At 44.7% G+C, this 27,179-nt stretch overlaps 1 protein-coding gene across 5 annotated transcripts in view; it reads left to right on the top strand.

Annotated features, from left to right (window-relative positions):
* Positions 1-9,404: 9,404 nt before the first annotated feature.
* LOC135388696 (AT-rich interactive domain-containing protein 3C-like) overlaps positions 9,405-27,179 on the top strand; it is a 153,490-nt gene continuing 135,715 nt past the window's right edge. For 3 of the 5 annotated variants that reach the window (XM_064618416.1, XM_064618418.1, XM_064618414.1), the window contains exon 1: positions 15,658-15,774. In XM_064618416.1, the coding sequence (XP_064474486.1) occupies positions 15,673-15,774 (102 nt within the window). In that variant the 5' untranslated portion in view covers positions 15,658-15,672. Of the gene's footprint in view, positions 9,790-15,657; positions 15,775-27,179 lie in introns of those variants that run through there. The other 2 variants (XM_064618415.1, XM_064618417.1) reach the window with 2 other exon arrangements.

Raw genomic sequence — 27,179 nt, 5'->3', positions numbered from 1 at the left:
GCCTTGGTTAAAAAACTTTTACCCAAGCAGCACAATGTACTACAAGTCGAGTGCAATGCTGGTGGACGGGCAGGTGGAAGGCCTTGAAGAGACTCGTGAAACTAAAGAACATCGATGAGACACCCCTCAACCCCCATTGCACTGGACTTTCTAGTACATTGGGCTGCTTGGGTAATTCTACCAGGCAGAACAACGGACTCCAAGGCCGGTCCCCACAGCAGTCTGGTTGGTCCCCAAAGCACACCTTGCCTGTTTACAACAACAACAATAAATGAAGGAGAAGTGATAATAACATGGGATGCCTATTTACGTTTGCGCATATTATTGCGGAACCTTCGTATCAGCGATATCAGAGAAGAGAAAGTTGCAAGGATAGAGGGGCACTTGCGCTGACAGTCAGTCATTGGAGAAGCAGAGGCTTGTCTGCATGGTATCTTAGGCGTTTATTTATTTATTTTATTTCTTTTTAACACCGCGAAGCAACTGTGGCTATGAGCGGGGTACAGATGTGGACAGATGGAGAGAGGACAGCAGGAAGGAGGGGGTGACAGAGGGGTTAGTATGCCTCCTTTGCCGACTTCAGTGGAACTATGCCGACATTCCTCTGGAAAGTCTTCGGAAAACCCAGGGAAAACCGTGGGGAACGTGACACCTGTATAGGCTGTTCCTTTTCCTTTTTTTTTTTATTCGGCCTATGGAGCTATTATGACCTCTGTGTGTGTGTGTGTTTTTAGTGTATTAGGGGTGCGTGGGGGGTGCTGGAAAAATCCCTGGTCGCTCATTCTGGATCGTTTCGACGGGCAGTATAGCGTTACCTGTCCCTCTCAAAGGAATCGACGGACGTAAGCTATACGTGTGGGAAGACGGATGCAGTAAAGGGAATTTATGAGGGGTGGCTTTTTAACTTGTACTCTGGCTTGTGATCTTGGCGACAGAGCAGTTCAAGAAAAGCAATGTCAGGAGCGTTTGTTGCAAGACCATAACGCAACAAAAATTGCAGTTGCTCAGCTGGAGGACACCCTACATTCTTCCCTGTAAGGAGCTGCCACACGGACAAGTAGTATAGGCTGACTGACTGTATACAGCTTGATAACAGCTGTATGTCGAGGCTAGAGTCACTAAATACGCTACGCTTCAGAGTATCGACACTGAGTTCCAAGAGCGAGCGTGCGCCATCTTGTTTCCGCGCCACGCTACCCACGCACACGCGCACTGCGGATGTTAGCACACGATGCCATCTATCGTGCGCGGGTGAAATGTTCCTTTCGTTTACAGGCAGCAGTTCACTAAGAGAGAACTGATGTTCTGAGGCTGGAACAACATAGAAGGGACAATCACATACAAGGCCTCAAGTTGCCTAAGAAATTGCCTAAGAAAAAAGAAATTTCTTCGGCAATTTGAGGCCTTGTATGTGATTGTCCCTTCCATGTTGTTCCAGCCTCAGAACATCAGTTCTGTCTTGTTCAACAATTGCCGCTTGCGTCGATCCTTGTCGTATGAATGTGTGTATGAGTGTGCAAAAATGAATGTAAGAGTGAAAGGAGGATCAGTGAGAGAGAGTGACTGGTTTGTCCCTTCAGATGACGCACCCTGGAAATCGCTGAGAAGGCGTGTTAGCTTAGCTCAATTGGTAGAGCCCTGGGCCGGTAATTCAGAAGATGTCGGTTCGAGTCCTACGGCTGGCTAACCTTTTCAGTGACTTCCACCTTTCATCTTCAGCAGTTGACTGCCTTGAGCTCACCTTGACATCCTCGGGATGCTGTGGTTGACAATACATGGATTATCGCACAACAATCATACACGCTTCTCCATCCCACAGTAACCATTATGGCCGTCTTTGTTCCTCAACTTGAGACGGTACCGGTAACCGGTGTGGTGCGGAAACAAGATGGCGTGTCTGCTCTCCCTTGGACCTCAGTGTCGATACTCTGAAGCGAAGCTTATTTAGTGACTCTAGTCGAGACATATGTTGTGCGGTTCAAACAGAGAGACTGTCCTACTTAATGTTGGTAGTATAGTGGCAATAATCTTAGCAAAGGTGCAGTCACCAGGTGCGCACGTACGGAGTGGTGTGCTCCACGCAAATGACGGTACAATTATAGCGTTTATCGGCAAATAATGTGCTTCAGTTTTCTTTTATATACTAATCGAACCTGGCCGTTTGGTAATATACTGATGCATACTGATAACCCCGAGACTATTTTGGACACGAATAAAGACTTACAGCACACGTCTCACAAATTTCTGGTAATATGCAACGTATGACAATATGCATCAGTATCACCAGCTCGCCTTGCTTCCTCACCGATCATTTTATTGTTTCGTTAAAGTTTTTGTGAGGTAACTCGACTCGTCAGTAACGAAATTAATGCGCCCGACGAAGTAACAAACGATTCGATGAAACAGCTTTCGATGAATCGTCCATTTCTCGACGAAACGGCCAGTGCTCGATCAAAGCCAATGTGTCAGGTGTGGTCTGCATAGTGTCTGGGAAGCAGAGTTGGGGAAATTACTTTTATTTTGCAATGCGTTACCATTACGCATTGCAGTTTTGTAAACAGTTAAGTGACCTTGCATATATACTTTCGATTGACATGTGGTTCCTTTCCATCGGAGGGTGGTTGGCCTTTTTAGTCCCTTTGCCTGCTCTTTTTCCTCATCTCTTTCTCACGAGTCATGTTTACTTGCCTTGTGAAAATTAAACTTTTGCTGGTTTGAGTCGTGTGTTGTCCTGTACCGCTATAGTCTCAGGCTTTTCACGTCACGTAAAGCAATAAATTACTACATTGCTCATTACCTTTAGACACCGAACAATGCATTACTAACGTCACTACTTTCATCATGTAATGACATTACTTTTGTATTACCTTTTCCCAGAAGTTGGTGTTTGAAAGCCGTCTTACTTCGTTAGAGAGGTGGTGACTACGGTTTCTGCAAAATCGCTGCGTACAGGGCCTGCATATACAGCCGGAAGGGGAGAGAGGTGTTTCAGGGGTTACTGTAGACCCCCTGCATTATTGAAGGTGACGCAAAATTTCCGTGCCGGTGAGGCGCTAAAGTTGCTTTCTCAGGTACCGCAAGCGAATCGATCAAACTGCCAGCATAGTCAAGGCTTCGTCGATTGATGCAATAGAACTCACGACGACATGACCTGAAAGTGTTCAGGGGTTCCAGGATGTTTTACACCACTCTGGATGGATGGATTTCAATTCATTGTATTTAAAACACTATTTAAAATATAAATACCAGCGGCATGACCGAGAGGGTTAAGGCGTCCCGCTCGTTGGTGATAATCAAGGTCGTGCTGAAGACTGGGAGGTGGTGGGTTCGAATCCTAACGCCGGCTGTGCTGTCTGAGGTTTTCCCTGGGTTTTCCAAAGACTTTCCAGACGAATGTCGGCACAGTTCCCCCTGAAGTCGGCCCAGGACGCATACTAATCCCCCACTGTCCCCCACTCCTTCCTGCTATCCTCTCTCCATCTGTCCATATCTGTACCCCGTTCATAGCCACAGTTGCTTCGCGGTGCTAGCACGGAATAAAAAATATCGATACATGTATTTATACCTTGCATTTAACTACAGTTCGCAAAAATGTATTTGTAGTTATATTTAAATACTGTTTTTGGAGTACAGTGAACCCTCGTTATTATGACCATGGTTGCTCCCGAAAATTTTGGTCATAATGCCCGGAATCGTGATATTAACAGGGGGGGGGGGGGGGATTTGCAGAGGTTTCACTGCATTGTTCCCCAGGAGTATGGTCGTAAAGCGTGTATGCCAGGTTATCGGGAGTCATATTAACGAGGGTTCACTGTATTTATTTGCTTCAATACTTTGTAAATCCGTGTAAATACATCAGATGCGCATGTTTCCACATTTCACAGCTGCATGTGCTGTCGTGACTTGCTTAAAGGCTAGAGATTATTCACCTGATTCGAAGGATTAGTACACTTTTAGAAGTTTCTTTCGGGAATACGTGGATACTGCGCCTGTGCCAACAATTGAATGGCATCAACGTTACTCACTTCTATACCAATAGCGCACTCAGTACCGAATACGAGTCTATGGCTCTGAAACTTCAGAAAGACTCGAGGACTAATGTCCAGATGTTACTGGACTTTCTGGATGTGCATATTGTTCTTTAGCTCCTGTAGTGAGAGTCGTTTCTTTCAAAAACCAACATCGTCTCATCGAACAGGAGCTGTATATAGGATAGGATCGTCTAATTAAATGGCTTTAATGGATTATGGATGACTTTTTAATGATGGATGGATTTTTAATGGATTAATTAATGACTTTAAAGGAATGCTGTTACGTACTAACAGTCTGCTTGAATGCTCTATAAACAGTTATTCAGTCTAAATTGATCCTGATTATATCCTGATTATTTTATGTACATATTTATGAAGGTATTTAGGAGTGTTTTAGGAGAATTTAATATAACGTGGTATTAACATGCAAGTATGAATAAGACTATGTAGAGTTCAGAATATGTAACTCTCCACCGGCGAAGTAGTACAGGAAAACATTCAGCCAAATTTAGGAGTAGTGAAATGCTGTATTCATATTTTGTTTTTAAATACTGCGCTTACAAAGAACAAAACAATTATATTTTGACGATGAAGTGGGGAGGTTTTTTGCTCTCACTTACAAAGTATTTATGCAAAGTATTTAAATACATATTTAAGCAATGCATTTTGTACTTATATTTAAATACATCTGAAATTTACTTATGCCCAACCCTATCTCAGTCTCATTTGTGCCATGAGCTGTAGAGTCGAAAGCCGCACATAAAGCATTTGCCACTTTTTGTCATTCAGATTGCCCAAAATTTTTGGGACCAGGGCATGAATTGGCGGTGACGGTGGAGGATGGAAGGAGGTGCCGGTTGGGATCTGGGGTCCCCCCTAATTCAGGACGTTGCGTCGTTCCTGCTGCGTATATGAATGATTTCGTCGAGAGAGAACAGTATGCATAACAACCATAGATAAAGTAAATTACAACGTGGGAAGGGTTGGTGTTCAAACTCCACTTGGACCCTGTGTCCTTCTTGTTGGTTGCTGAGAGGCTGAGAAAAAAAAAAAAGAAGAAACATCTTGGGCAGCGGCGTAGCAAGAAAAATATTTCGGGAGGGGAGGAGGATTTCAACCAATTTCCCTCTCTCAAACGCATTACCAAAGTTAAGATTCGGGGGGAGGGTGTTGACCCCCAAAACCGCCCCTTCCCCTTCTGGCTATACCCGTGTCTTCCCATTTCGCCTATTCCCATTTTGCCTAATGCTTCTTAGCGGATTATCTCGCCATCCCTTAGCAGATTCACTGACCTCGAACTGCAGGGGGTCCCATTTGGCCTAATGTATGCTGCAGACAGTCCCACTTAGCCTACTAATACGTGTTACGTAAGAAAGAAGGCGGTCCTCTGGCATGCTGCCAAAAGTCAATTTCGGATCTTCATATAACTTTACATGCAACCTTGTTGGTTTCACTGAAGCATGAGGTCTGTATTTATAATTCATATTACACTAGGGTTTCTTCCCTTATCTGTTGGTTCACAAATATAGACTGTGCAAGAGTGAAAACATAGTTTTTATTTACATTTTTTTTAAATTAAAAGGGCAGCTTTGTTTTCTGCGCTTCAAAATTCTTCCAAATTTGCAGCTCTACTCAATATGCATTAGATGTCCCACGGCATCGAGGTACGACATCATGTCCCGTTCGCCATTCTGAATTATTGACTGCTCAATGACATTCTTAAGTAGCATCACAACTTTTTATTAATTCCAACGCCCTACGCCGGGTTTCTCAACTGACCCTAAGTGATTTGGGAGAAATTCACAGCACACCCTGGAGGAGACTAGAATTTGTACGACACCGACCAGAAAAGGAATTCCTGTCGGAAATATTTCCGTGTATAACTCCCACCGTTAGATAATGGGGAGGCCCTCTTCAGAGCACCTTTTTACCGAAAAACGCGCGCGTTATACACCGGAAAATACGGTAGTTAGGTTGAACGTGGGTTAAGGCGTCTCGCTCGGTGGTGTCGTGCTAGCTGGGAGGCGGTGGGTTCGAATCCTACCACCGGTTGTGCTGTCTGAGGTTTTCCCTGGGTTTTCCGAAGACTTTCGAGACGAATACCGGCACAGTTCCCCCTGAAGTCTGCCCAAGACGCATATTAACCCCCTATCCCCCAACTCCTTCCTGCTGTCCTCTCTCCATCTGTTCTAATCTGTACGTCGCTCATAGCCACCTCTCATCTCCACATAGCCACATCTCGCTCATAGCCACCTTGCCGTCGCTCATAGCTTCGCGGCGCTAACACGAAAGAAAAAAAAAAGAGTTAAATTAAACACGACTATAGTGACACCAGTTTCCATATTTAACATCGCTCAGGTGACACTGAACATGGCTCGAAGTCTTGTTTCATTCGTCATGCTGTCCATCAGGAGTCACTATGTAAAATGTTTGTAAAATGTTTTTGTTGTATTTTTACATTATATTTACACCTTATATTTGCAAATGTAAGGGGTCTTTGTTTCGGACGACGTAAGGTAGTTGTCCGACGAGCACATTCATTTCTTGCACACGTCATCATCGGGTCGGAGCGTGTAAGTAACGCCCACTTGCCGACAGTCCGGTTTTGCCTAATGAGATTGCACGGCAGTCTCATTTCGCCTAACGGCTGTTACCCTTCCCGCCTCTTTAATCCGATAATCCGGGTTAGGCAAAATGGGAATAGGCGAAATGGGATGTAACCAGTTATGTGATATGTCATTACGCAATATCCCGATTAAAACGCAATGGCATTACATTACTCATTAGTCTACAAGATGTACTGTGTTAGCATTACTCATTACCGACGTAATGCATTAGCTCCCCATCCCTGCCTGCGGTGATTTGGCTTCTTCTTCTTCTTTTTTTTTGGGGGGAGGGGGGGGAGGGGGGTTCTATTTATGGGAGTAGCCGAATTTGTCAGGTAACGAATTCCATCTCTCCCTATTATTTGTCATCACCAACATCAACATCAACACCTGCTCCGAAGGGAGCCATGACTCCCTTGTTTCCGCTTGTCGCCAGGAAGAATGGGTCGCCAATCCTGTGCTTGGTCCGGTGTGTCCGGTATGGGATGCAATCAATCAATCAATCAATCAATCAATGAATCAATCAACCAATCAAAATATTTTATTATACATACCAAACACACAAAGTTAAATGTGGGAAAATGTGGGAAAAGGAATGCGGCACAAGAGTGCACTTTTACCCATTTTGTGAAGGGGTTCTGAAGTTTGTTTCTTCAATTCAATCAAACACATCACACAAACTCCACCATTAGGGGTCCATATAGCCTAGCTAATTAGTTAGCAAGGAAACGGAAAGGCGCGTTATTCCAGGGCAAAAATCGTCCCGTAGACGCCCGACTGAGCCCGACGAGAAGATATCAAGTCGTCGACACTGCAGAAAGGCATCCACATTTTTTGCATCGTGCGATGTACGATAAGGTTTTATCGAAATCAGCGTGTTTTATCTCTGTCGAGGTGCACAATTACGGGCGATAAATGTGAACTGGGCAATGCCGCATCGCGAGAAGTGTTCTCGGAGAATGCAAATAAAAATCAAATTTCGAGGTGTCTGCGTACTAAGAAAAGCGCTACATATCGTAATGTTGGTTACATTTCTGTGTAGGTACCAACGGCCAGGCAGCAAGCAGGTGACGACACAACGGCTACACACAGCCAGTGTCTTAAAGGACACTGTGGTTACCACACAGGTTGCATAATCGTAATCTGCAACACTGTAGGGGAAAGGGAAAAGGTTTGTAAAGGTCAGGAGATTGTACTTTTTAGGATAACTGTGGTTCCAAGGGTCAGATGAGTTTTCTGTTGTCTTACGTCCGTTGTATAATGTTATATGCCGCGCAATGCTGCCTCTATCGCAGTGCAATCTGTTGTTGCTTTCGGCGTTCGACGTGGCTCCCTCTGTCGATCATTGTTGCAATCACTGCTGACCACTGTGGAACGCGTAAATTGTCGTCGACATGTACAGGGAGCAAGCCATTTCCATCACAATTCTTTCTTCCTTCCCCGGTCTGAAACGCGTGCGAACTGCATGTGGCGTGTGTGTATAGGTATAGATATGGATAAGTAGAGACACGAGGAAAGGGGCTTTAATGTGTGCACAGTTCGCAAGAGAAAAGAATAATCAGTACTTCTGACCCAATCGCCGAACCTTGTCATTTTATTCATTTACCGCATTTATTTATTTCAATTATCGCCCGGAACACCATGATCAGGATGTTTATAAGTTATGTCTTTGTCTGTTACTGTTTGATTTTGTTGTATGTTGATTATGTTAGATGTTTATATACTATGATTTGTACTACAAATGTAGTACCCATTATCTTATCCTATATATTTTCGCCCATTTTTGTCTGTAAGAACCCCACTCCCCTCTACTTCCCGCTCTGGGCCTTGAGGGTATGTATGTAAATAAATAAATAAACACAGAGTCTTGACATTGCTTCATTTACCCCATAACGATTTCGTGCTCGTGAGTCAGAAAAGGGCTTGCATAGGACTCCTTCGTGGTTGTACAGGTGTCGTTTAGTTTATGGCCCAGGGTGAATGTGCGTCCTGGACCGACTTCTAAGGGAACTATGCCGACATACGTCTGAAAGCGTCTGAGGAAAACCCAGAAAAAAAAAAAACACAGACAACGCAGCCAACACCGGGATTCGAACCCGGGTACTTCCCAGTCTCGACGTCTCACCTCTATGAGGCCGACAACGGCGAGGCCCTTTCACCAGCAGCACATCACCACCGTTTAGGTTATGGCTATGTGACTCAAACCGAAGTATGATGCAACAGAAAGAAAAAAGAAAAAAGAAAAGAAAAAGAAGAAGGGGGGGGGGGGAAACATGCTGCATGAGTTAGTCAATGGATAGAGATATTCCCTTACTTCTCCGACATCCTCATCCTGTTTCTCAGACGACTTACGTATGAAATGATTGTGTTCTAATATTCAAGAAAAAGACTGTTTTTGAGAAGCCCCATAAAGCAGCCCAAATGTCAAATCGAACTTTTGTTTATTTTTTTTCACGACGGTTACATCGACATGATATCGAACATGATATCGAAGCCCTTTCGTCGACATGACTGGCGTTGAACTGGGGCACTCCCTGCTCTCGGTCGGATCAGCAAAGCACCGCGGCCTCTCCCCAGAGCCAATACTGAACACCGAGTGAATCCGTTTGAAACACGAACCCATACACCCGTCCGATCACTTCAAATTAATTATCAAACCGCATCGATGAGGCGCCGCGTGATTGGCCAATGAGCCGCCAATCCAGCCAGCCAGGGCGGAGCACGCGCGCGCACAGCACGCCGGGAAGGGGCGGTCCGCGCGCTTTCCGCGTGCGCTCTATTCATTGCAAGTTAGACGCGTGACCCCGAAGCACGTCCGATTTTGTCTCTGTATGTGTGACAGCGCTTCTCCTCCCTGAGTGTGTTTTGTGTGTGTGCGTGTTCGCCTGCGACCGAGGGACCGCGGGCCCCCCCCCATACTTGCTCCTTTTTATTTGGTTCTTTGTTTTATTGCCCCCTTCGGTTTCGGTGGATCCCTGTGAGCTTGGTGGTGCAACGACGTTTGTTCCGCGGTGACGTCGCAGTGGACGCTTGGTGGCTTCCTTATTTTTGGACGTGGTTATCTTCAAGCTGCCAAAATTCGTGTCAAAAATCGCATCCCCCTTCCTACGTTTAGGATGGAAAACGCTGAATCGGACGTCGACGGAAGCATGGTAAGTGAGAGCGCGGTTGCTTGTGCTGTACGAGTCATTTGGAAGCAGCGGAGTGAACGCCGTGACACTTGTCACCGTGCGGTACTGTGTCCCGATTTCTTCCTTCAGGTTTTGACCGCGTTGTCACGATTTTTTGTTCAGCTTATCGGACGCGTTCATGATTTTTCCTCCATTGCGTCTCAATTTTTTTTTCTGTGTCTTTAGTTTGTTACTTTGTGATGACAACAACTACACGATGACGACGCTATGAGATATATCACCTCTTTGTGACGTTGTTCAAGATAAGCGTTCCCAAAAGAGCATTTCTTGTTGCCATTTCGCTTTACACGTGTTTCGCACGGCGTTTCGCTCCCGATTGCATCTTGCCGTGTAGTTTTCGCAGACTTGATTCGCAGTTTGGTCATTCGTGGTGCATTTACCATGATTCTGTCACCTCCACACGATCCTAAATGATCATTCGTCTAACGGACGATCCTCTGATGTCATCCGCATCTTGCGATACGACATGTTGCCCTCCATTCCACTTCTCTCAAGTTTGAAGGGTATACCACCAACAGTATACACTTCTTGATAACGGTTTACTCTTTTTTTTAACTTCCTTGGGTACTCCTTCTGCTGTCTTCCATTTTTCTACTCAACGACACCTCCACTGTCCACTAATAGCGGGCCTGGACTTCCCCTTGTATTATACTGTCACTTTCCTCTCTGTTGTAGATAGTGTATAGTTCATATACAAACATGTTAACAGATGCATACATGTTACGTTCAGTCACTGTCAATCGGTACATGTATCCCTTGGATCACCCTTCTCAGCTTGCTTCATATTAGCATTTTTGCCATAACAAGTTTACTACGACTGTTTTTCATGCTTTATAGATTGTTAGTCATCATCATCATCATCATATATTCGTTATCGTAGATGCTCCAATGTGTGTGTACGCAATTCCCGTACAAGTATACCGTTCAGGCATGGACGTTGCCTCACACTCTTCCATTCGAGGTGCCGCGGGAGCTGTCACTATATCGCCCTTGCATGTCGAAGGCCCAGCTTCCGTTGTGCGAATCTTTCTGCTGCGTTATCTGGGGAAGCCGTCGCCGCCACGGGGGTGATTTCCATGTTTGGCTGCCATGACAGCGAGCGATATCGCAGGAAATCGTTGTCTGTCGATTTGCGCCGTCTACTTCGAGCTGGAGTACTTTCTCACTCACTTGACACGTTCGTCGCTCGGTTCAATACCCTTCCTTTATTTCGCAAGATTCTCTCACATGTAACGTCTTTGTCGAGGCCTATCCTAAAGTTTGCTTCAGAGAACTACAAGGACAACGTGATGACAATGTCATGCAGTGTTCAACACGGTGTGGTTGCTTCTTGCTTCGTCATGTTATCGCAAGAGTAGTGTTTTTGCACGATAGCATATTTTTTTCTTTTTCGTTTTTTCTAATATTTTTTTTATTGTACGAGATCTGGGAAATGTTGATAAACGGTACAGGCATCGATCTTGCGGAGAATCATGATAATAATATTGATAATTCGAAACCTCATGTCGAACAACTGTCATCAACTATGAGAAAACTATCATCAACCAACGAATCGGAACCACGATAACGAAAGGAAAGTTAGGTAGCAAGCGAGCCGGTGGTGACGATCCATGACTTGAAAACCCGAGAGAGACCGTGTTTGTGTTTGTCTGTTATCGTCCCTACCTCGTCTCGGGTTTTCAAGTCATAGGACCACGATGCCGATATAACTCATTGTAGCAGACTCGTCTCTAGTACCTCTGATGTGCTATAACCTCAACACACTTCATGTGTGTCTGACTCGAGTCACTAAATAACCTGATTTGGTGACTATCTGGCTCCCACTGGTTCCAAAGCAGCTTCCAGCCCTGTGAACATGAAAACCTCCCGCAATACCCGGCCAAACGCGCCTTAGTTTACATTAACCAAATTAGCCACTTGCTACATGCGTATGCCTTTGTGTTGGCGTCTTTTCTCATAGAATGCTTACTATATTCAAATAGATAACCTGAACCACTAAGAAGGCGATACGGGCTCAATATACTGAGGTTCTCACTTTTTCGGGTTAAACCCGATTCCCCCCGATTGTTCCTTCCCGAAACAGTTTCGCACCAATTCGGATTAAACCCGATTTCCCCCCGAATTTTAATGACGTGTTACGTAGTATCACGTACACAGTTTAGCAGCAATCTGCGTGCACGTCTGGTGAAAATCTTACATCAGTGATATTCGTGACTAATAAATCACGAGGAATGCATGTTTGACCAATATGTGCACCTCTACCAACGGGCCGCGGTGCTGGACACAAAGAAAGAAGTTACTCAGTAATACCCGATTATATGAATAGTACCCACCTTTCACCCCGAATTTCAGATTTCAAAGTAGATCCCGATTTTTCCCTCCGGAATCCCGGAACATTTATAGCGACAAAAAAAAAAAAAAAAAATCTGGCCCTGTATATTCCGCCACAGTTCATTTGACGGTTACACGATCTTTCTCTTTTTTTTTTTTTTTTTTTAGGAATACATATTGAGTATTCTGTGCAGACGTTTCTCCACGGGCCAGTACGGACTCCGTCTTTCTTTGAATCTCCCCTATCTTCTCACTGCCTACATTAGGTTCTACTCGAAAGAACATCCTTGCATCTCTCTTCTTTTTCTCTTACATGTCTTGTCATTCCCTCGATGGCCAGCCCATGAATCACGGACCATTATTCCGCTATCAAGGTCGTCTTTTCTAGGAGAGTGCAAAGGTCAGCCTCAATGAAAGCATCTGTTGAGGATGGCTAGCTTAACTGGTTACTAATCTCGCGATGCGTCAATGAAGGGGTGGTCAGATATGTGCCCTTGATTCTCACAATGGGTCATCTCTGGGATTATTTTGGGGGGAAAGTTTGGCAGTGAAGGATATCGTTAGGTGAGGTTTCGTGAACTAGGTCGTGTACATATGGTCTCTGTACGTGATTTACTAAATGATTGCGGGTGCTAGGTTTACAGTGTTTTGATATGCCAGTGCGTCTAATTGATGGTGTGTCATAGGCATTTGTGATGTGTGTGTGTGTCGTAGCGTTGGAATGGTCCAATCTATCACCGCGTTTGTCTGAAACAGAGGAAACACGGCATGGTAGAAACCGAGATCAAAAAGCGCTCTTGAAAGAACCCTCCCTTCCGTTTGCCATATGCGACAATCGCTTTGCTTGACATTGTGGTCATGTTTTAAGTATATATATATATATATATATTTTCGGTAGTTGTTGCAAAGCCTTCTTCAATTATTCATTACAAACACACCGGCTCAGTAACTTTGTTTCACTCAAGTCATTTGTCATTCCTAGCAAAATTCCCAGTGATGAAAAAATACTCTCAAAGTAGTCGCATTTTTTGCGCAATTAAAGCCTCGCAGAATGTCGTTAATGCCGACAAAACGCTGTACGGGTCTTTGCTGTTCAGAATATTTTATTACCATAATTATCTGACTACACAAGCAACTGCTCAGATTGCACTTTGCTTTTAACTAACACAATAACAACGTAGATGTTCTGCGTGCAAACTGGTTACAAGAATGTCAGATTGCTAACCATATGTACAATCTACGATTCGTATGTACACATATCAGGCAAAATTCGACTGAAAAATTGGTTGTGATTATCTACACTTCGCTGAACATCAGTTTCATGAAGTCATTGATCGGTCATGCAGGTGCTTCATTGATCGCAGCTTATCGTGGCACTTTTTAGTACAACTGCGTTACTAGTACCTAATTGCCGTTCGTACCTATATTCGTTTTCCCTGCCACAACAACAGTCTCATACTCACACACTTTACGTGGGTTGTAGCAGACGCGACTTTCGCATTCGAGTATACTCGTGAAGCTAACAGGACACAGTATTACAGTACACATTTTTTTACAACTTTCAGCACAGCAAAAGAGGCGTTTCTGTAAACACCCCTTTTTATTCCGCATAACAAACTAAATTATGTAATATAAGTTTTGAAAACGTGTTTGCGAAACGCCGGAACAGCGTGGAACAGCGTTTAAGTGGAATACACCCTTTTGAAAGGGTTACTGTGAGAGTATAGTATTTGAAATGGTGCTTCTCGCCTCTTCCCATAACAGGTCATCCCTGTAGATCTTAAAATACCAATGCGCTGATGGGGATGCTGCCCAGAAGAAGAACATAGTACTGTGTTCGAAATATCAGCGCCTCTCGTCCCGAGGCACTTCCCTTCACATTTTCGTTCCGGTTCGCTGGACTTTCTACCGTTCAGAACCGCATTTAGAAGGGTGTCTTACAGAACAACCTTCCGTGTGTCCAAGATGCGTGCCATATATGACAAGGCAATTCGCGCCCGAAGGATATCACATAATTTACTGTGTCGTTGTTTCCGGGAATTTGCAGTGGATTTTATGCCGGACAGGGTAGAGTATCGCCCCCTGGCGATGAAACTCTCCACTCATCACCATTGTTTTTGTTGTTGTCATGTCGCATCGGAGCGTATACTGTACAGCGGAAGGGACATTTACGCAACACTTCTGACGTGAAGTCAAGCGGTGTCTCTCTCGTGCTATCGACGCTGAATAGATGCTGTACCACGTGACTACACGGAGTACACGGGGCCCATTTATGCGCTCCTTTTCCGGGAACCTAGAGCCCTGGCGTGCTCTTGTGTTGTTAACAAAACCTGCAACGACACGCCGTAAGCGGGGGCCCCGACCTCCCCACTTATTATGTCATGTCGTAGGCTTTTTCTTTGCTTCGGCTTCGCACGCCAAAGAAGCTGCTGGTGCATGCAGGTGGCTTCCCCTCCTCCCCTTCTTTCTTTTCGTCGTGTGGCGAAAACGGTGTCCACGTGGGTTCCACGCGTACAGAAAATGCGCAAGTGAATGATTATTTGATTTTCGTAGCTATATATTATTACAGCAGTGATTGTCTGATAGTGGTGTTCCAGTTTATTATACTGTCGTTACAGGTGAGAATAGTTTCGTTGGGCTTCAAAAAGCGCTTCCTTAGCTTAATGTCAGTTAATCAGTCAACCTTTTTGTTACTTTTTAATTTAAAAATGCAGAGCGACTGTCTAGTGCAGAACGAAAGTGAGAGACGTGGAAATGAAATGAACAACGTATTGCAGATTATTATAAACCATTGAAAAGTACGATGTAAAACTTTGATGTTACTATATTTAAGCAATCAACAAGGCATATTTAAACAATCAACCAAAAACGAAAGGTCTTCCTTCCGTTGATCGGAAAGAACAGGCCTTATCTTCCTAGTAAATGTTCCTGAAGTGTTCGTTATTCCTCCAAATAGTTCGGTTGCTCATTGTTTTGCAAATGTACGAACCGTCCTCGCAGCTTAGTGCATGTTGAGGTGACAGAATTCTATCCCAATAAACGATCATGCAGAAGCCCATAATCCTTTTAGCAATATATTTCCATCACGCAGAGCAACATCCAATCATTGCCGATTTTATACAGGTCACTACTTTTTTGTAACGTGTTCATGCGTCTTCCTGCACTGCCCACTCCAACATCCTTTGGTCACCTCACCATCGTAACATTTATTTGCGACATAATCAGCTCCCACGATATCTCGGCTGTTGTGAATGCGGTGGGAGGAACTTTCCGTCTCATTCATTAAAAAAACAGCGAAGGAACATCGACCACCGTTTCAGTAAACAGGCCACTATAGATAGTGCACAAAAGAAGCCGGAGTGCGACAATTGAATTCCCTTCTTTCGCCACAGTCCCCGCACGAATGCTTCACTCCGAAGGCCTGACGATATGCAAAGATAAGCGCTGGCGTTTCTGTTGGTGTAGGCGCCTGCGCTGCATCGCGCGATAACTTAGCGCTGAGATCCGCGATGTATGACCGATAGCAAAGTGCCAACGCGCCGTGTATATACCACTGTAGGTTACATTAAGTCAGGTTACAGTTGGTGGCCTCTGGCTCCGTCCTCGTCACAAGCCGTGAGTTTGACTTTGTTCCCGTCTCTGAGTCGTATAAGATTTGATATTGTTTCGCAGGAGTCTTTATTTTCTTGCTCCGTTATCACTTTTGAATTGCGCAGCTTTTCGGCTTCGCGTATTCCGTTGTGTGAGAGGAATGGGGTGACGCGGTGAAGCGCTGTACAGACACGGTAGGGGAGGGGGAGGGGGGGGGGGGGAAACACAGTACTTTGGTACATGATGTAACTAAGTCACGTTGGTGCTTACGTAGAGGTAAAGTGTGTGGTAACGGAGTTACAGGAAATTAGTTATTATTACTGAGTGACCGTATTTGTGCCGGCACGTGAGTATTTTCCTTTTTTCTTTTTTTTTTTCGTTCGTCAACATCTATGTAAGTGTTCAATTTGACAGGACCTGCAGGAACAGGATTAAGGAGCGAGTTTCAGGGTCCGGGACATGTTCCGTTGAATCTCATACGTAGGAGATTTACATAATTTTTCTGTGTTTTCCGCTACTCCAATGCAATCCAATGCAGTGGCGTACAATGACAAGTAGTTCGACACTCCGGCAAAGGGGAGAATCAAATTCGGTGACGTTCGATCTGAGTTGCAGAAATACCGATCGCCAGGTTCCGATTCCGGTTGGTCGCGACTCACATCCTCCCCCCCCCCCCCTGTTTTTTTTCTCTCTCTCTATCACATCACCATGTTGCGATTTCGAACAGTGTTATATGCTCTCTAACAGCATACTTGATTGTATAGGAAGGCTCGCAAATTGTGATTGTAACTCCTGCAATAACTTACTTCTAGTTGTAATGATCACGGTTTTCGTTTATCCAACGCTTCGCCCAGATGGTGCTATCATCGCGCACATTACACGTTCTCCCATGTTTCACCTCTCCACCACGTGCATGCTCCTTCAATATGCACCTGCAACGAGAAATCACTACCTCGGGCGACCGTCCATTGTAGCCTTCTTTTCTCCCTTAAAACATCATACAGCTGGCATTTTGGAATTCCACGGAGCCGTCCAGAATCTCTGGCACCATTTCTAATGTTGATTTCTAATAGCTCCTCTGCGTCCCCTCCGTCCTCTCCCTCTTCTGCGGTTTTTAGGAAAACCGGTCCTGGCCTTTTTATCGTCCCCGAAATGCACGTGCACTTTGAGGGAAGAAAGGCTGATTGTATTGCGATGAGTATATGGCCTCAGGGAAGATATATTTTGAGAAAACCTTTCTATTCGTCCTTTCTCGGAATTTGGTGGGGACTATCGGGAAGCGTTCACCCCTGCGATGTGGTTGATACGCTGATATGACATCTCCCGAGATCTGGGAGAAGTGACTAGTTTTGTACAGCCTGCGTTGAACGCGTACAATGCTGTAAAACAGTCGCGGACGTAATTTTCCATTACTGGGCGATGAGCCGCTGTTGCCGTTTGTAAGAATCTATAACTTTCTCAGAGACGTCGCGTATTTATCTGCGATGTAGTTTTAATATGCTTATTTTTATCATATCATGCTTGCGTTTATATCTCAATTTACCAAGCATATTATTTTTAGTATAATCATCCCATTTTTGGCTTTGGCTTTGGCAAGGCTTTGGCGCACTATAGCCTCAGTTGCTCATGCCCCATTAACATTGAATCATCATCATCGTCATCGTAATGTTCCGCGAGTACAGGGCATGTCACTGCCATAACTTTCGCGAATTCTGAATGCTGAAATTCGTGGCTTCATAGCCTGGACGACGCGCGTCGTCTAATTAATGATCTAATTCATCCGGTTATATACATATAATCGGATGAATTAGATCATTAATCAATACGAGTGGCATTTGTCTCAACCATGCCTCGCGTACCGGTACAAATGCGCGGTAAATAAAGTTTTGTACAGGATGTCCCCCGGCAAACATATACCAAGATTTTAAAAGTAATTAATGACATGTAATTAATTAATGTAATTAATTAATAATTACACGCGATTAATAATTACATGTAACTGCACATTAATTTATAATGTAATTAGTTAATTACATATCACTGGGGACACCCTGTACAAAATTTTATTTACCGCGCATTTCTACCGGTACACGAGGCACGGCTGAGACAAACGCCACTCGTATTGCTCGCATCAACACACGACCAAACACAATGACGGGACGTGAAATGCGAACGGGGTATCATCATATTTTTCGAATCGACACATCCGACACTTGCAAACCCAAACGTCTCCCCGCTTCCGCAATCGGCACCGGTGTCGCGCTTCGTGGATTTTGCAACACAATCCCAACCAAATACCGCACTGTCACATCAATATCGCCCTGCGGGGGGAGTACCATATCGAACACATATCACACGCGCGCGACAAACAACTCATGGCCGACAAAGAATAGCTCCTGCCTCTCTTTATGCACTTGTACCGTTTGCTCGACAAGCTTCCTCTGTGCGTTTCAACACGTACATGCACAAAAAGAGAAATGAAGAGTAATTTGGAATATACATGTTCGGGACATCTTCAGTACCGCTTACGTTATTTTGTGAGGGTCTTGCAGTGAAACCACATAGTCATCTTGTGGAGTTTTGTATTTAAAGCCAAACTGACAGCCACTTGAGTACCGATCAGTTGTTACGTGAACTGCTTGACCTCACGTCTCACATGCAATGGGGTAGGGTACCGCACCCTAGAGTCTGCACACCACTACTGCACCAATACTGCACACCAGCGGTGAACTGTCCCATAGTTGATAACGGGCCTTTCGGCCTGGTACTTAGGGCCTTAGCCACGCTTTGGTCTGTTTTTCGGGACCTCATCCACCACTCTGTTCTCATATTAACCGCTGTGAAGTGGGGTAGGGACCTGTGGCTACCACCGGGAAACGTCCCATGTCATCATCACTTCTCCTTCATTTATTGTTGTTGTTGTTGTTCTCTAGTCTGAACGACCTGTCAACCCAATTCATTATTCCTTTTCTTCGTAGCTTACTTTGTTAGCCATTTTGTTGTGTATACCTTTCTTTGCTGGGTGTTTGTTATAACAATTAATAGGCGAACTTATGTAGCCGAGGAGCACCAACCAACCAAAAGTAACTCATAATACGCTATCCCGCCTCTGTCTATAAAGACTCCAAACGCTCCGGCTTCGAGGCTGGAACGAACGGTGCAAACATTTTTTTTTTCTTTTCTCGGGTTTGTTCTAGTATAACGAAAAGAATGAAGTTCGGAACTTGTGCGTGCTAAATTCTTTTTGATCGCATTGGGAAAAAATACGCGATTTCAAATTGGTATGGGGAAAGAAAAATAAAACGCGTGATATTTGTGCGTGGTATACTACCCAGCTGCTGAACAGAGCACGGGTCTCAGATTAGGAACCGCTGAAGATTTTGAACTGTCCGTTCTTCTGGATGGATGTATCTTCTGCATCTGCACTTTTCTGTAGTGTGGAGCGTTCTCTCTCTCTCTCTCTCTCTCTTTTGATTCCGTGTTAGCGCCGCGAAGCAACTGTGGCTATGAGCGGCGTACAGATGTGGACAGATGGCGAGAGGACAGCAGGAAGGAGTGAGGGACAGGGGGGTTAGTATGCGTCCTGGGCCGACTTCTTAGCGTTCTCTACTGCGATGTACGTTTAAGAACCACATCTTGAGGGAGCCCGAGGGATATGGGCGATACAGAAAAACCAACACGACACAGCAGCTTTTTCTGTCTCAAGATGGACACCGTCTACCAGCTCGCCTGCATCTACGCCATGTTATCTACGTTTAAGAACTTGTGGTAATCTCTCTTGTGTTGCATCAACAAAGAAGACACTGTTTACAGCGAACATAACAAGTACGGAAATTGTTTATCAGCTCGAACCGATTACAAAAAAAAAAAAAAAAAAAAATCTCACTCTCCCAGCACAACGCCGTTCTTTTCGAGCGCACGCGAACGCCTTTTTATTTCGAGGTCGCACTAATATTTTTTTTTTCTTGTGTGGCGCAACTACGACGACTGACAAACGAAATCCGTTCCTTATTCGTAAATAACGGAAATGCGGAAGGGACTAATAATAGCGGAAAGTGAGCGGGTTATCAAACAACACCCCTTTTATTTCTTCTGAAACGTCAAGAAGGCTTTCTGCGCAGCACGCTAAGAGAAAACTCCCAATACATGAGCCCGGACGCGATTGTTTATTGAGCCGTTTATGCCTTGCTCCAGAAATCCGATGAAAACGGGCCGGGAACGTTAAGCAGAAGTGCCATTGTTTACGCGTGAAACGATACTTTATACAGTTAAACCTGCACGTGAAGGCGACTGGATGGCTTAATGAGGTGATTCAATTACATTCATTTGATGCAACACTGTTGACTCGGGCGATACAGTCGGGGAAGGTGTTTCTGTTTGTTGAGTATGTACGGTAGAGGGCGTCGTTGCGATCGGGAAGTAGAGTTCTCAGTGACAGGTATTGTTATCACTACAGTCGTTCGTCGCGCGCACTTGAGCTTTGTTGGTGTTGTTTTTGTTAGCCGGTCTTGGAGTGTTATTTACAGCACGCTTACAACACACTACAGCAACAAAATTAGCAAAATTAACGACATATTAATCGAGAAAAACAGAAATAGAGGAAACGAGCGAGAAAAATAGCGGCGTGTTATTATTACACAACTGGGATTTTTGAACTCCTTCACTTCACTCAACTAGTACATGCCAATACACCGTAAAATTTCAGGATGTTCTGTTATTTAGAACCAGCCCTGTAACCCAACTAAGTTTAAATACGATCATCGACGAGTATTAACCCAAAAGTTAACCCAAATTAACCGAAATAAGCAGTATGGGTGTTTGGAAGTCGATGAAGCGAACGTGTCATTGAAGCATGCGTTGAGGCTCCTATTTTCATCAAAATTTTTATCAAATTAAATCGCAGTTATTCCATGTGGGAGTCTGAGACCTTGCTGAGAGTCCTTACCGATCCTTTACTATTCGATAATATATGCAAGACATTGCCATGACGCGATAGGAGACAACTGGGCCGATATCCCGGGTCGTTTACTGACAAAGTTGTCTTATGTGAGGCACTTGTTAATTACGCAAATGGTCATCACGTAATCCGTTCGTTTGTTCGAAGGCACGAAGCAAGTCCAAGTGCATCTTATAATGTTCCACGTGCAATGGGGTGGGGTACCGCACCACCGCGGTAAAACTCCCCATCTCATCGTCATCATCTATTGTTGTTGTTGTTGTTGTTGTGCAGCATGTGCAACGAAGTGCACACACTATTTCATATTTGCATCTCTCAAAATTGCTTGGAGTCAGTGAGGCCATCGAGCGCTATTCAGCGTCGTTCATCATCTCATCATCAGGATACATCTCATCCTGTCCATTGTGCCTTGGGGTAGTGGGCCGCACCTCATTTGGGGAATTCCCCCGTTCATCATCATTAATTTATCTGTCGTTGTTGCTTGGTCCCTGGCCAAATCCAACCCACCAACGCTCTGCCCTCAAAGCTCTTTTGACGTTTTTGGACACCATAGGACTTCGATCCTTATTGTGAAGGGGCTCGTCATTTCATTCCCCGCATCACCACCAGCAATGAGGTAGAGTACCGCCCCTGGTGATGAAACTCCCCATTCATCATCCTAAAAATAAAGTTGTTGTTGTTGTTCATATTTGCAGTTTTCGCGAAGGAAATATTCACCCTATACAAGGGAAGAACAAAAGTGGATATTATGGGAACGTATTTGCCTACATTTCCGTTTCATGTCCACATAAAGGCTTCGCACTTCGATGACCTTGCATGACCGTCCATGTTTTATGATAGACGGTCACGATGTGGCGGTAATCTGGTTTTATGATATGCACGTTGCCAAAAAGCCTTGTTGTGCTGTTTCAAACGCGCGGGGTGATTTCTCTTTTCAGACGTGATCGGAATGCAGATTTTCTTTCTCGAAGGAGGCATATTTGTTTGAGGCATGACTTAATTATCGGAAACACGGCTTTCAAGATAGTGATTTGTTAGCAATATTTACGTCCGTGCTACCAGCCTGTTATAGATATAGCTGTTTACAGTTGCCAAGTCTGCTTCAAGTGCGGAACGTCACCTTGCTCGTAATCGCAGGTTCACACCAAGTCCACGTGAAAGGTATTTCTTCTGCATGTCGAAGTAGATTGCAGAATGCATCGAGCACACCGCAAGCTATGTGCAGAATAATAATCAATAATGCAGAGTACATAATTCTGCACTCCGTGCTAAATGTTACACAATAACACGAGCTGTGCGTTGGGTTTGAATAGATACAGCGCAGGTGATTTTTTTTTTTTTTTTTGTGAGAGAAACCCGCAGCATATCACAGTTGCCAACACTAACAACCCACTTAGTGGGTACTCTTAAACTCTTACCCTTAAACGTACTCTTAAAGGTACCACAAAGCAGTAAACGTGCAATCCCACAGAATTTATCTGTTCGTTAGATTGAGGCCTCAATATACCCTTAGGTCACAACTTTTGTCCCGGTAGCACTCGTACTTTTTAGGTAATTAAAATCGAAAACTATACGGGCAGCACTGTTTCGAAGTTGCCACACACTTGCTCGTCAGTTACTGTGGCGAAACTACATCGTATGTGCATAACACTGGGCATAAAAAAGATTGCTACGTAGCTATCAGGAGCAGCAAATCATTCTCGGAAACATATATGGGTACTTTGACAAAATTGAGATTGTTTCCCACCAGACGTCGCCTCGAGCTTTGTTTTACCGCTTTGTTTTACCATGGTTTCGCTAGCAAATAAAATATGGAGCGCTCTGTCATATGTATAAGTTTACAAATTACATATCTGGCTTTTCAAGCAACAACCCCAACGCCGCAGACATAACCTGTCTGTCTACTGCTTGTACCGCCCGCGCTTCAGATCCGAGTTCTGCACCGAAAATTTTTGAGAATGGTATCCCGAAACTCCAAAGGATGTAGATTGAAACGCCACGTGTCGTACGCTCCGGCATTCCGTGCAACCAATTTAAAGAAGGGACCGAATGGGTGTGCTTCTCACGTATTGTATCTAGCAGTCGGTCAAGATCGAATTGCTCAAGAAGCTTTCGATATATGCAGGCAGAGAGATTTGCTTGTGTCCGAAATAAAATGCCCAAGACCCTGAAGGGCCCTTTTGTAGTGCAACTGGAGTCATATTAAAGACGCCGCTGGCATTACTTAATGTGTAAGCTATGCCTCGTGTTTATATTTTCACGGTACTCGCCTCGCTAAGTAGAACGAGACTTAGTAGCTCTAGTGATCCGCGCGAACGAAAAAAAAACAAAAAAAAAACTGGGGACTACACGCTGTGATGAGCATTAATCCCGGAATGCACCGTAACCCAACCGTAACCCAAATGTGTTAATCTGCATCACAAACTAGGTGTTAGTCTCGTAAGGGAACCGTTCGCATATTTATATTTTCCGTGGTACATTGTCACGGTTCCTTAGAGTCAATAAGAGGCATATATAAGAGCGATATAAAGTATTTCCAAATTTGAAGTACTAATATCATAGTGTCGAATTACACCGCAGTTTCTTTGGCTATGCCCAATGTAGAGTTGGGCCAACATCTGCATATTTTTCTTTTGCATACCCCTTAACCAACCCTGTACGAAATACGTTTTTTGTTTACGGTGATCCGACGAACTACAAAGGAGAAAGGGAAACAGATACATCGGGCACTGTGTACAATGACAACACATGCTATGGCAATACGATGACAACACATTTTCCCTCTGGTTCCTTCAGTTCTATGTTAATTGTATGTATTGTAATTGTACGGTACCCTTACGTAGTGGAGAGGGAGTGCCCATCTCATCGTCATCATTTATTGTTGTTGTTGTTGTTGTTGAGAGGGAGTGCATGCATCCCTGTGGACTAGAATTCAACACGTATTAGTATATACCGTCAGATCAGTGTATAACACATTTTCTTAATATGCATGCGCGAAAAGACATGGCTACGTAAATGTTGTGCACTGTAATGTATAAATGGCGTCTTTAATTTGCAAAAATGCGTTTAACATGCGCCACACTCCGTACTCGTGTAGTTTTTTGTTTTGTGAAATATTCGCTTCACGAAGCATGAAGGGAAAGTTCCACACTCCACGGATTTGACTACCGCCCGAAGAATTTTATGAGGAAGTTAGCGGATTTTATGTGGACAGCGAAACTAAAGAAGCTACAATTTCACGGTCAGGAGGGTAAATGACTGTTGTTGAGCACGTGTTTTATTCCCAGGTAAGGATTGTGGCACAAGTATGCCTTTCTCCCGAGATAGTTGCAAGTGATGTCGGAACAGTTTCCTGCACTCTTCAAACAGAACTTCACCGCATCACACGTTCAAAGCTAACACCGTTGCACATTATGACACCGCTATCCACTCCTCATTTGCGGAAGGAGCGTAAACGTAGGCCTTTTTGTGACAATTAGCATAAATGCGTACGTGTCGCGAAAAGGGGCGTATGCTTATCATTTGCAGCAAATCAGGAGAGAGATCAGAGTAAATTGGGGAATAATTACAGCTTCTTGTCCCGTAGATTCCAAATACCCATCGTTTTAGTCCGCCCACCCAAGTTGGTCCTCAGCATCGCAAACAGTGACTATAAACTTCGCATTAACTTTTGTGCATCTTTTCCGAAAGGAACCAATGGTAGTGGCACTACTTCTCGTCCTCAAAGGGCCTAAGATTACTCCTTTTCGCAGAGTGCAGTAGCATGTTATGCGGTGAAGTTCCGCTTTACTATATAGAGCTGCAATCTTACAAAATTTATCTATAATATAATAATTGCGAGTAGATAAAATGTATCTATTCCACAGCCCGAGCCCTTAGTATTCTAAACGACCCAATTGCGCTCATAGCTTTTTTTTTTTTTAATTAAAATAGAAAATTACGGGCAACACTGTGTCGAAGTCGTCACCAAATGCGCGTTGCTCGTCAAGTGTGGCGGAAAAACTACATTGCATGCGCATAACATTGTGTCTAAAACGAAAGAAAATGCAGGCTACGTGTGGGCTACGTAGCCATCATGAGCTGCAAACCAGTCGGAGGCATACATCACTGTTGCTTGACGAATCGAGCATTATTTCTCACCAGACGTCGCCCCGAGCCGTTTTACCGCAATTTTACTAGCGCGTTAAAACTATTTAACGTTCTCTGTCACACGTATAACTTGTCGTGCTGTGTTTACAAGCAACAAGTTGTTAAACTACGCCTGCCGATCTATAACTAGGGTTCCGCGCTTTCGGATTTTATTTTAGGGCAGATTCGGCGTATGTTTTTTGCGGTTTATTTATTTTCATGAAATCGGCGTTTTTCGGTGATTTTTTTTGCGTGTGCATTGCGTGATTTTTTTTGCGTGTGTGTGTGTGTGCAAGCGCGGCATCGAGAATGCCCTCTATCACCCTAATCTTTATTGAGACATTCATTTGTATTCGGCGTTGTTCCGCTAAAACCGAATGATGAAAAAAAATTTACCGGTGTATGTTTTCGGTTAAAACCGAGAATCCGTAACCCTATTTATAACCTGTCTGTTGCTTTTTAGGGCACCTTTAAGAGTGCGTGATGTCGGCCCAAGGAGTGCACCCCCCCCTCACCTTCTATGCTTGTACGCAGGAACGTTAATAACGACAACCCAGCTTCTGCATCTCCAACCGACAACCTGCATGTGCCATACGCACGGGCACAGCAACCGACACACGTTCCCGGTATCTATTCACCCCCCCTTTTTTTTTTCATTGCTGTCCCGACTTCGCAGACACGGCTATGGCGGACTATATACATTCGGCGTCATCAGCAAAAGAGTGGGATGTTGTTGAAAACAATCGGCTGAGCATTCATCATCGCCTGTCTGGCTGCAGCATTACCGAGCATGTAATAGATGCTGTAAATCAGGCGTTCTGGTGACGGGAAGGAAGTATCTCTCCTCGCCACCGCATATGACGCCCTGTAACGCACGTTCGCTAAGCGAATTACGAATTTACGATCTACAGTCGTGTCGCTGGGAGGTCACGGCAGCAGCGCCATTTGATGTCACGCGGAGCAGGTGTGATAATACGTGGGGGGGTTTGTTGACCCGTTACGACTTAACGCTTAATGGGCCCATTCAAATAGTGACATTTAAGGAACGAAAGATAAAACACGCCGTAAGGAACAGTGGATGTCCATCGAAAATTTACGTCGAGAATGGGGGTAACTCGGGTTCGAACCTTGGCTGCGGCTTCGCTGTCTGCGTGTTTTCCTTGGGTTTTCCTCAGACGTCGTAAACGAAATCTCGGCGCTGTTCCCTACGAAGTCGGCCAAGGACCCGTACTAACCTTCCCCGTCTCTCCGCCCTCCCCTTTTTCCATCTCTCAACACGTAGTATGCGATCATCGCTTTCCACGCCGAGACTGGGAGGTGACACGGGTTCGAATCCTGTCACCGGCTGTGCTGTCTGAGGTTTTCCCTTGTTTTTCCGAAGACTTTCCAGACGAATGTCGGCACAGTTCCCCCTGAAGTCGGCCCAGGACGCATACTAACCCCCTTATCCCCCACTCCTTCATGCTGTCCTCTCTCCATCTGTCCACGTCTGTACGCCGCTCATAGCCACAGTTGCTTCGCGGCGCTAACATCGAATTTAAAACAAAACACCCGTATGCGGCTCTTAGAGCTGCAGTTTGTTCGTGGAGGTAAAACGACGTAAAGACCACTACAGTACTAAGTGTGAGATCGCAACAGCCAAACAGACGGTACAGGTTTTATCCTGGAAGGCGGAACAAACGTACGCATGCAGAGTTTAAAGCACAATAACTACAACACTGACGCGCCGTGTGTCGCGTACGCGTCCGGTCTATCCCATACAGAACACGGACCATCGATTTAAAACTAGAGATGCGAAGCCCCGAACGGAAATTTTTGGGGAAAAAAAGTTTTTTTCGTTTTTTTTCCTCGTCTCCGGAAAAATAGCCCAAAATTTCCAGGCGACAAAATTCAAAAATGTAAATTTTCGTGCCTTTGATGCGTTCCAACCCGCCAACAGTGCCTTAGGTGCCTTTAATCCGCCAACAACCACCAACTTAGAGCTCCGTCCTGCTGCTCCAAGCGATCGCCATCGCGTTCACATAATGTCGGAGTTCTGGTCGGTGTGGGCGGGTTGTTCCAATTACCTATCGCTGAGTAGACAGCAGTCTTATGGGATGCTCGCTCTGCATTTATGCCTAGAGGGTGAACACTACTAAAGTTTCTAGCTCATTGTGTGCTGTGGCTTGGTCGGCAATGCTTCGACTCGGCAGTAACCGCGTTTGTTCCCATTTTTTCTGATTTTTCGAAAAATCCCCCCCAAAAAGCGTTTCTTTTTTTTGAGCGATTCAAAATTTCCGGAAATTTTGCATCTCTATTCAAAACTCGACGCGGTATATTTTCCCTTTCCGAATGTTTTCTCGCC

Source organism: Ornithodoros turicata, chromosome 3 (genome assembly GCF_037126465.1).
Source record: "Ornithodoros turicata isolate Travis chromosome 3, ASM3712646v1, whole genome shotgun sequence".
Classification (NCBI taxonomy): domain Eukaryota; kingdom Metazoa; phylum Arthropoda; class Arachnida; order Ixodida; family Argasidae; genus Ornithodoros; species Ornithodoros turicata.
Note: the sequence above shows the minus strand (reverse complement) of the source record. Positions and strands in the feature narration are given on the sequence as shown.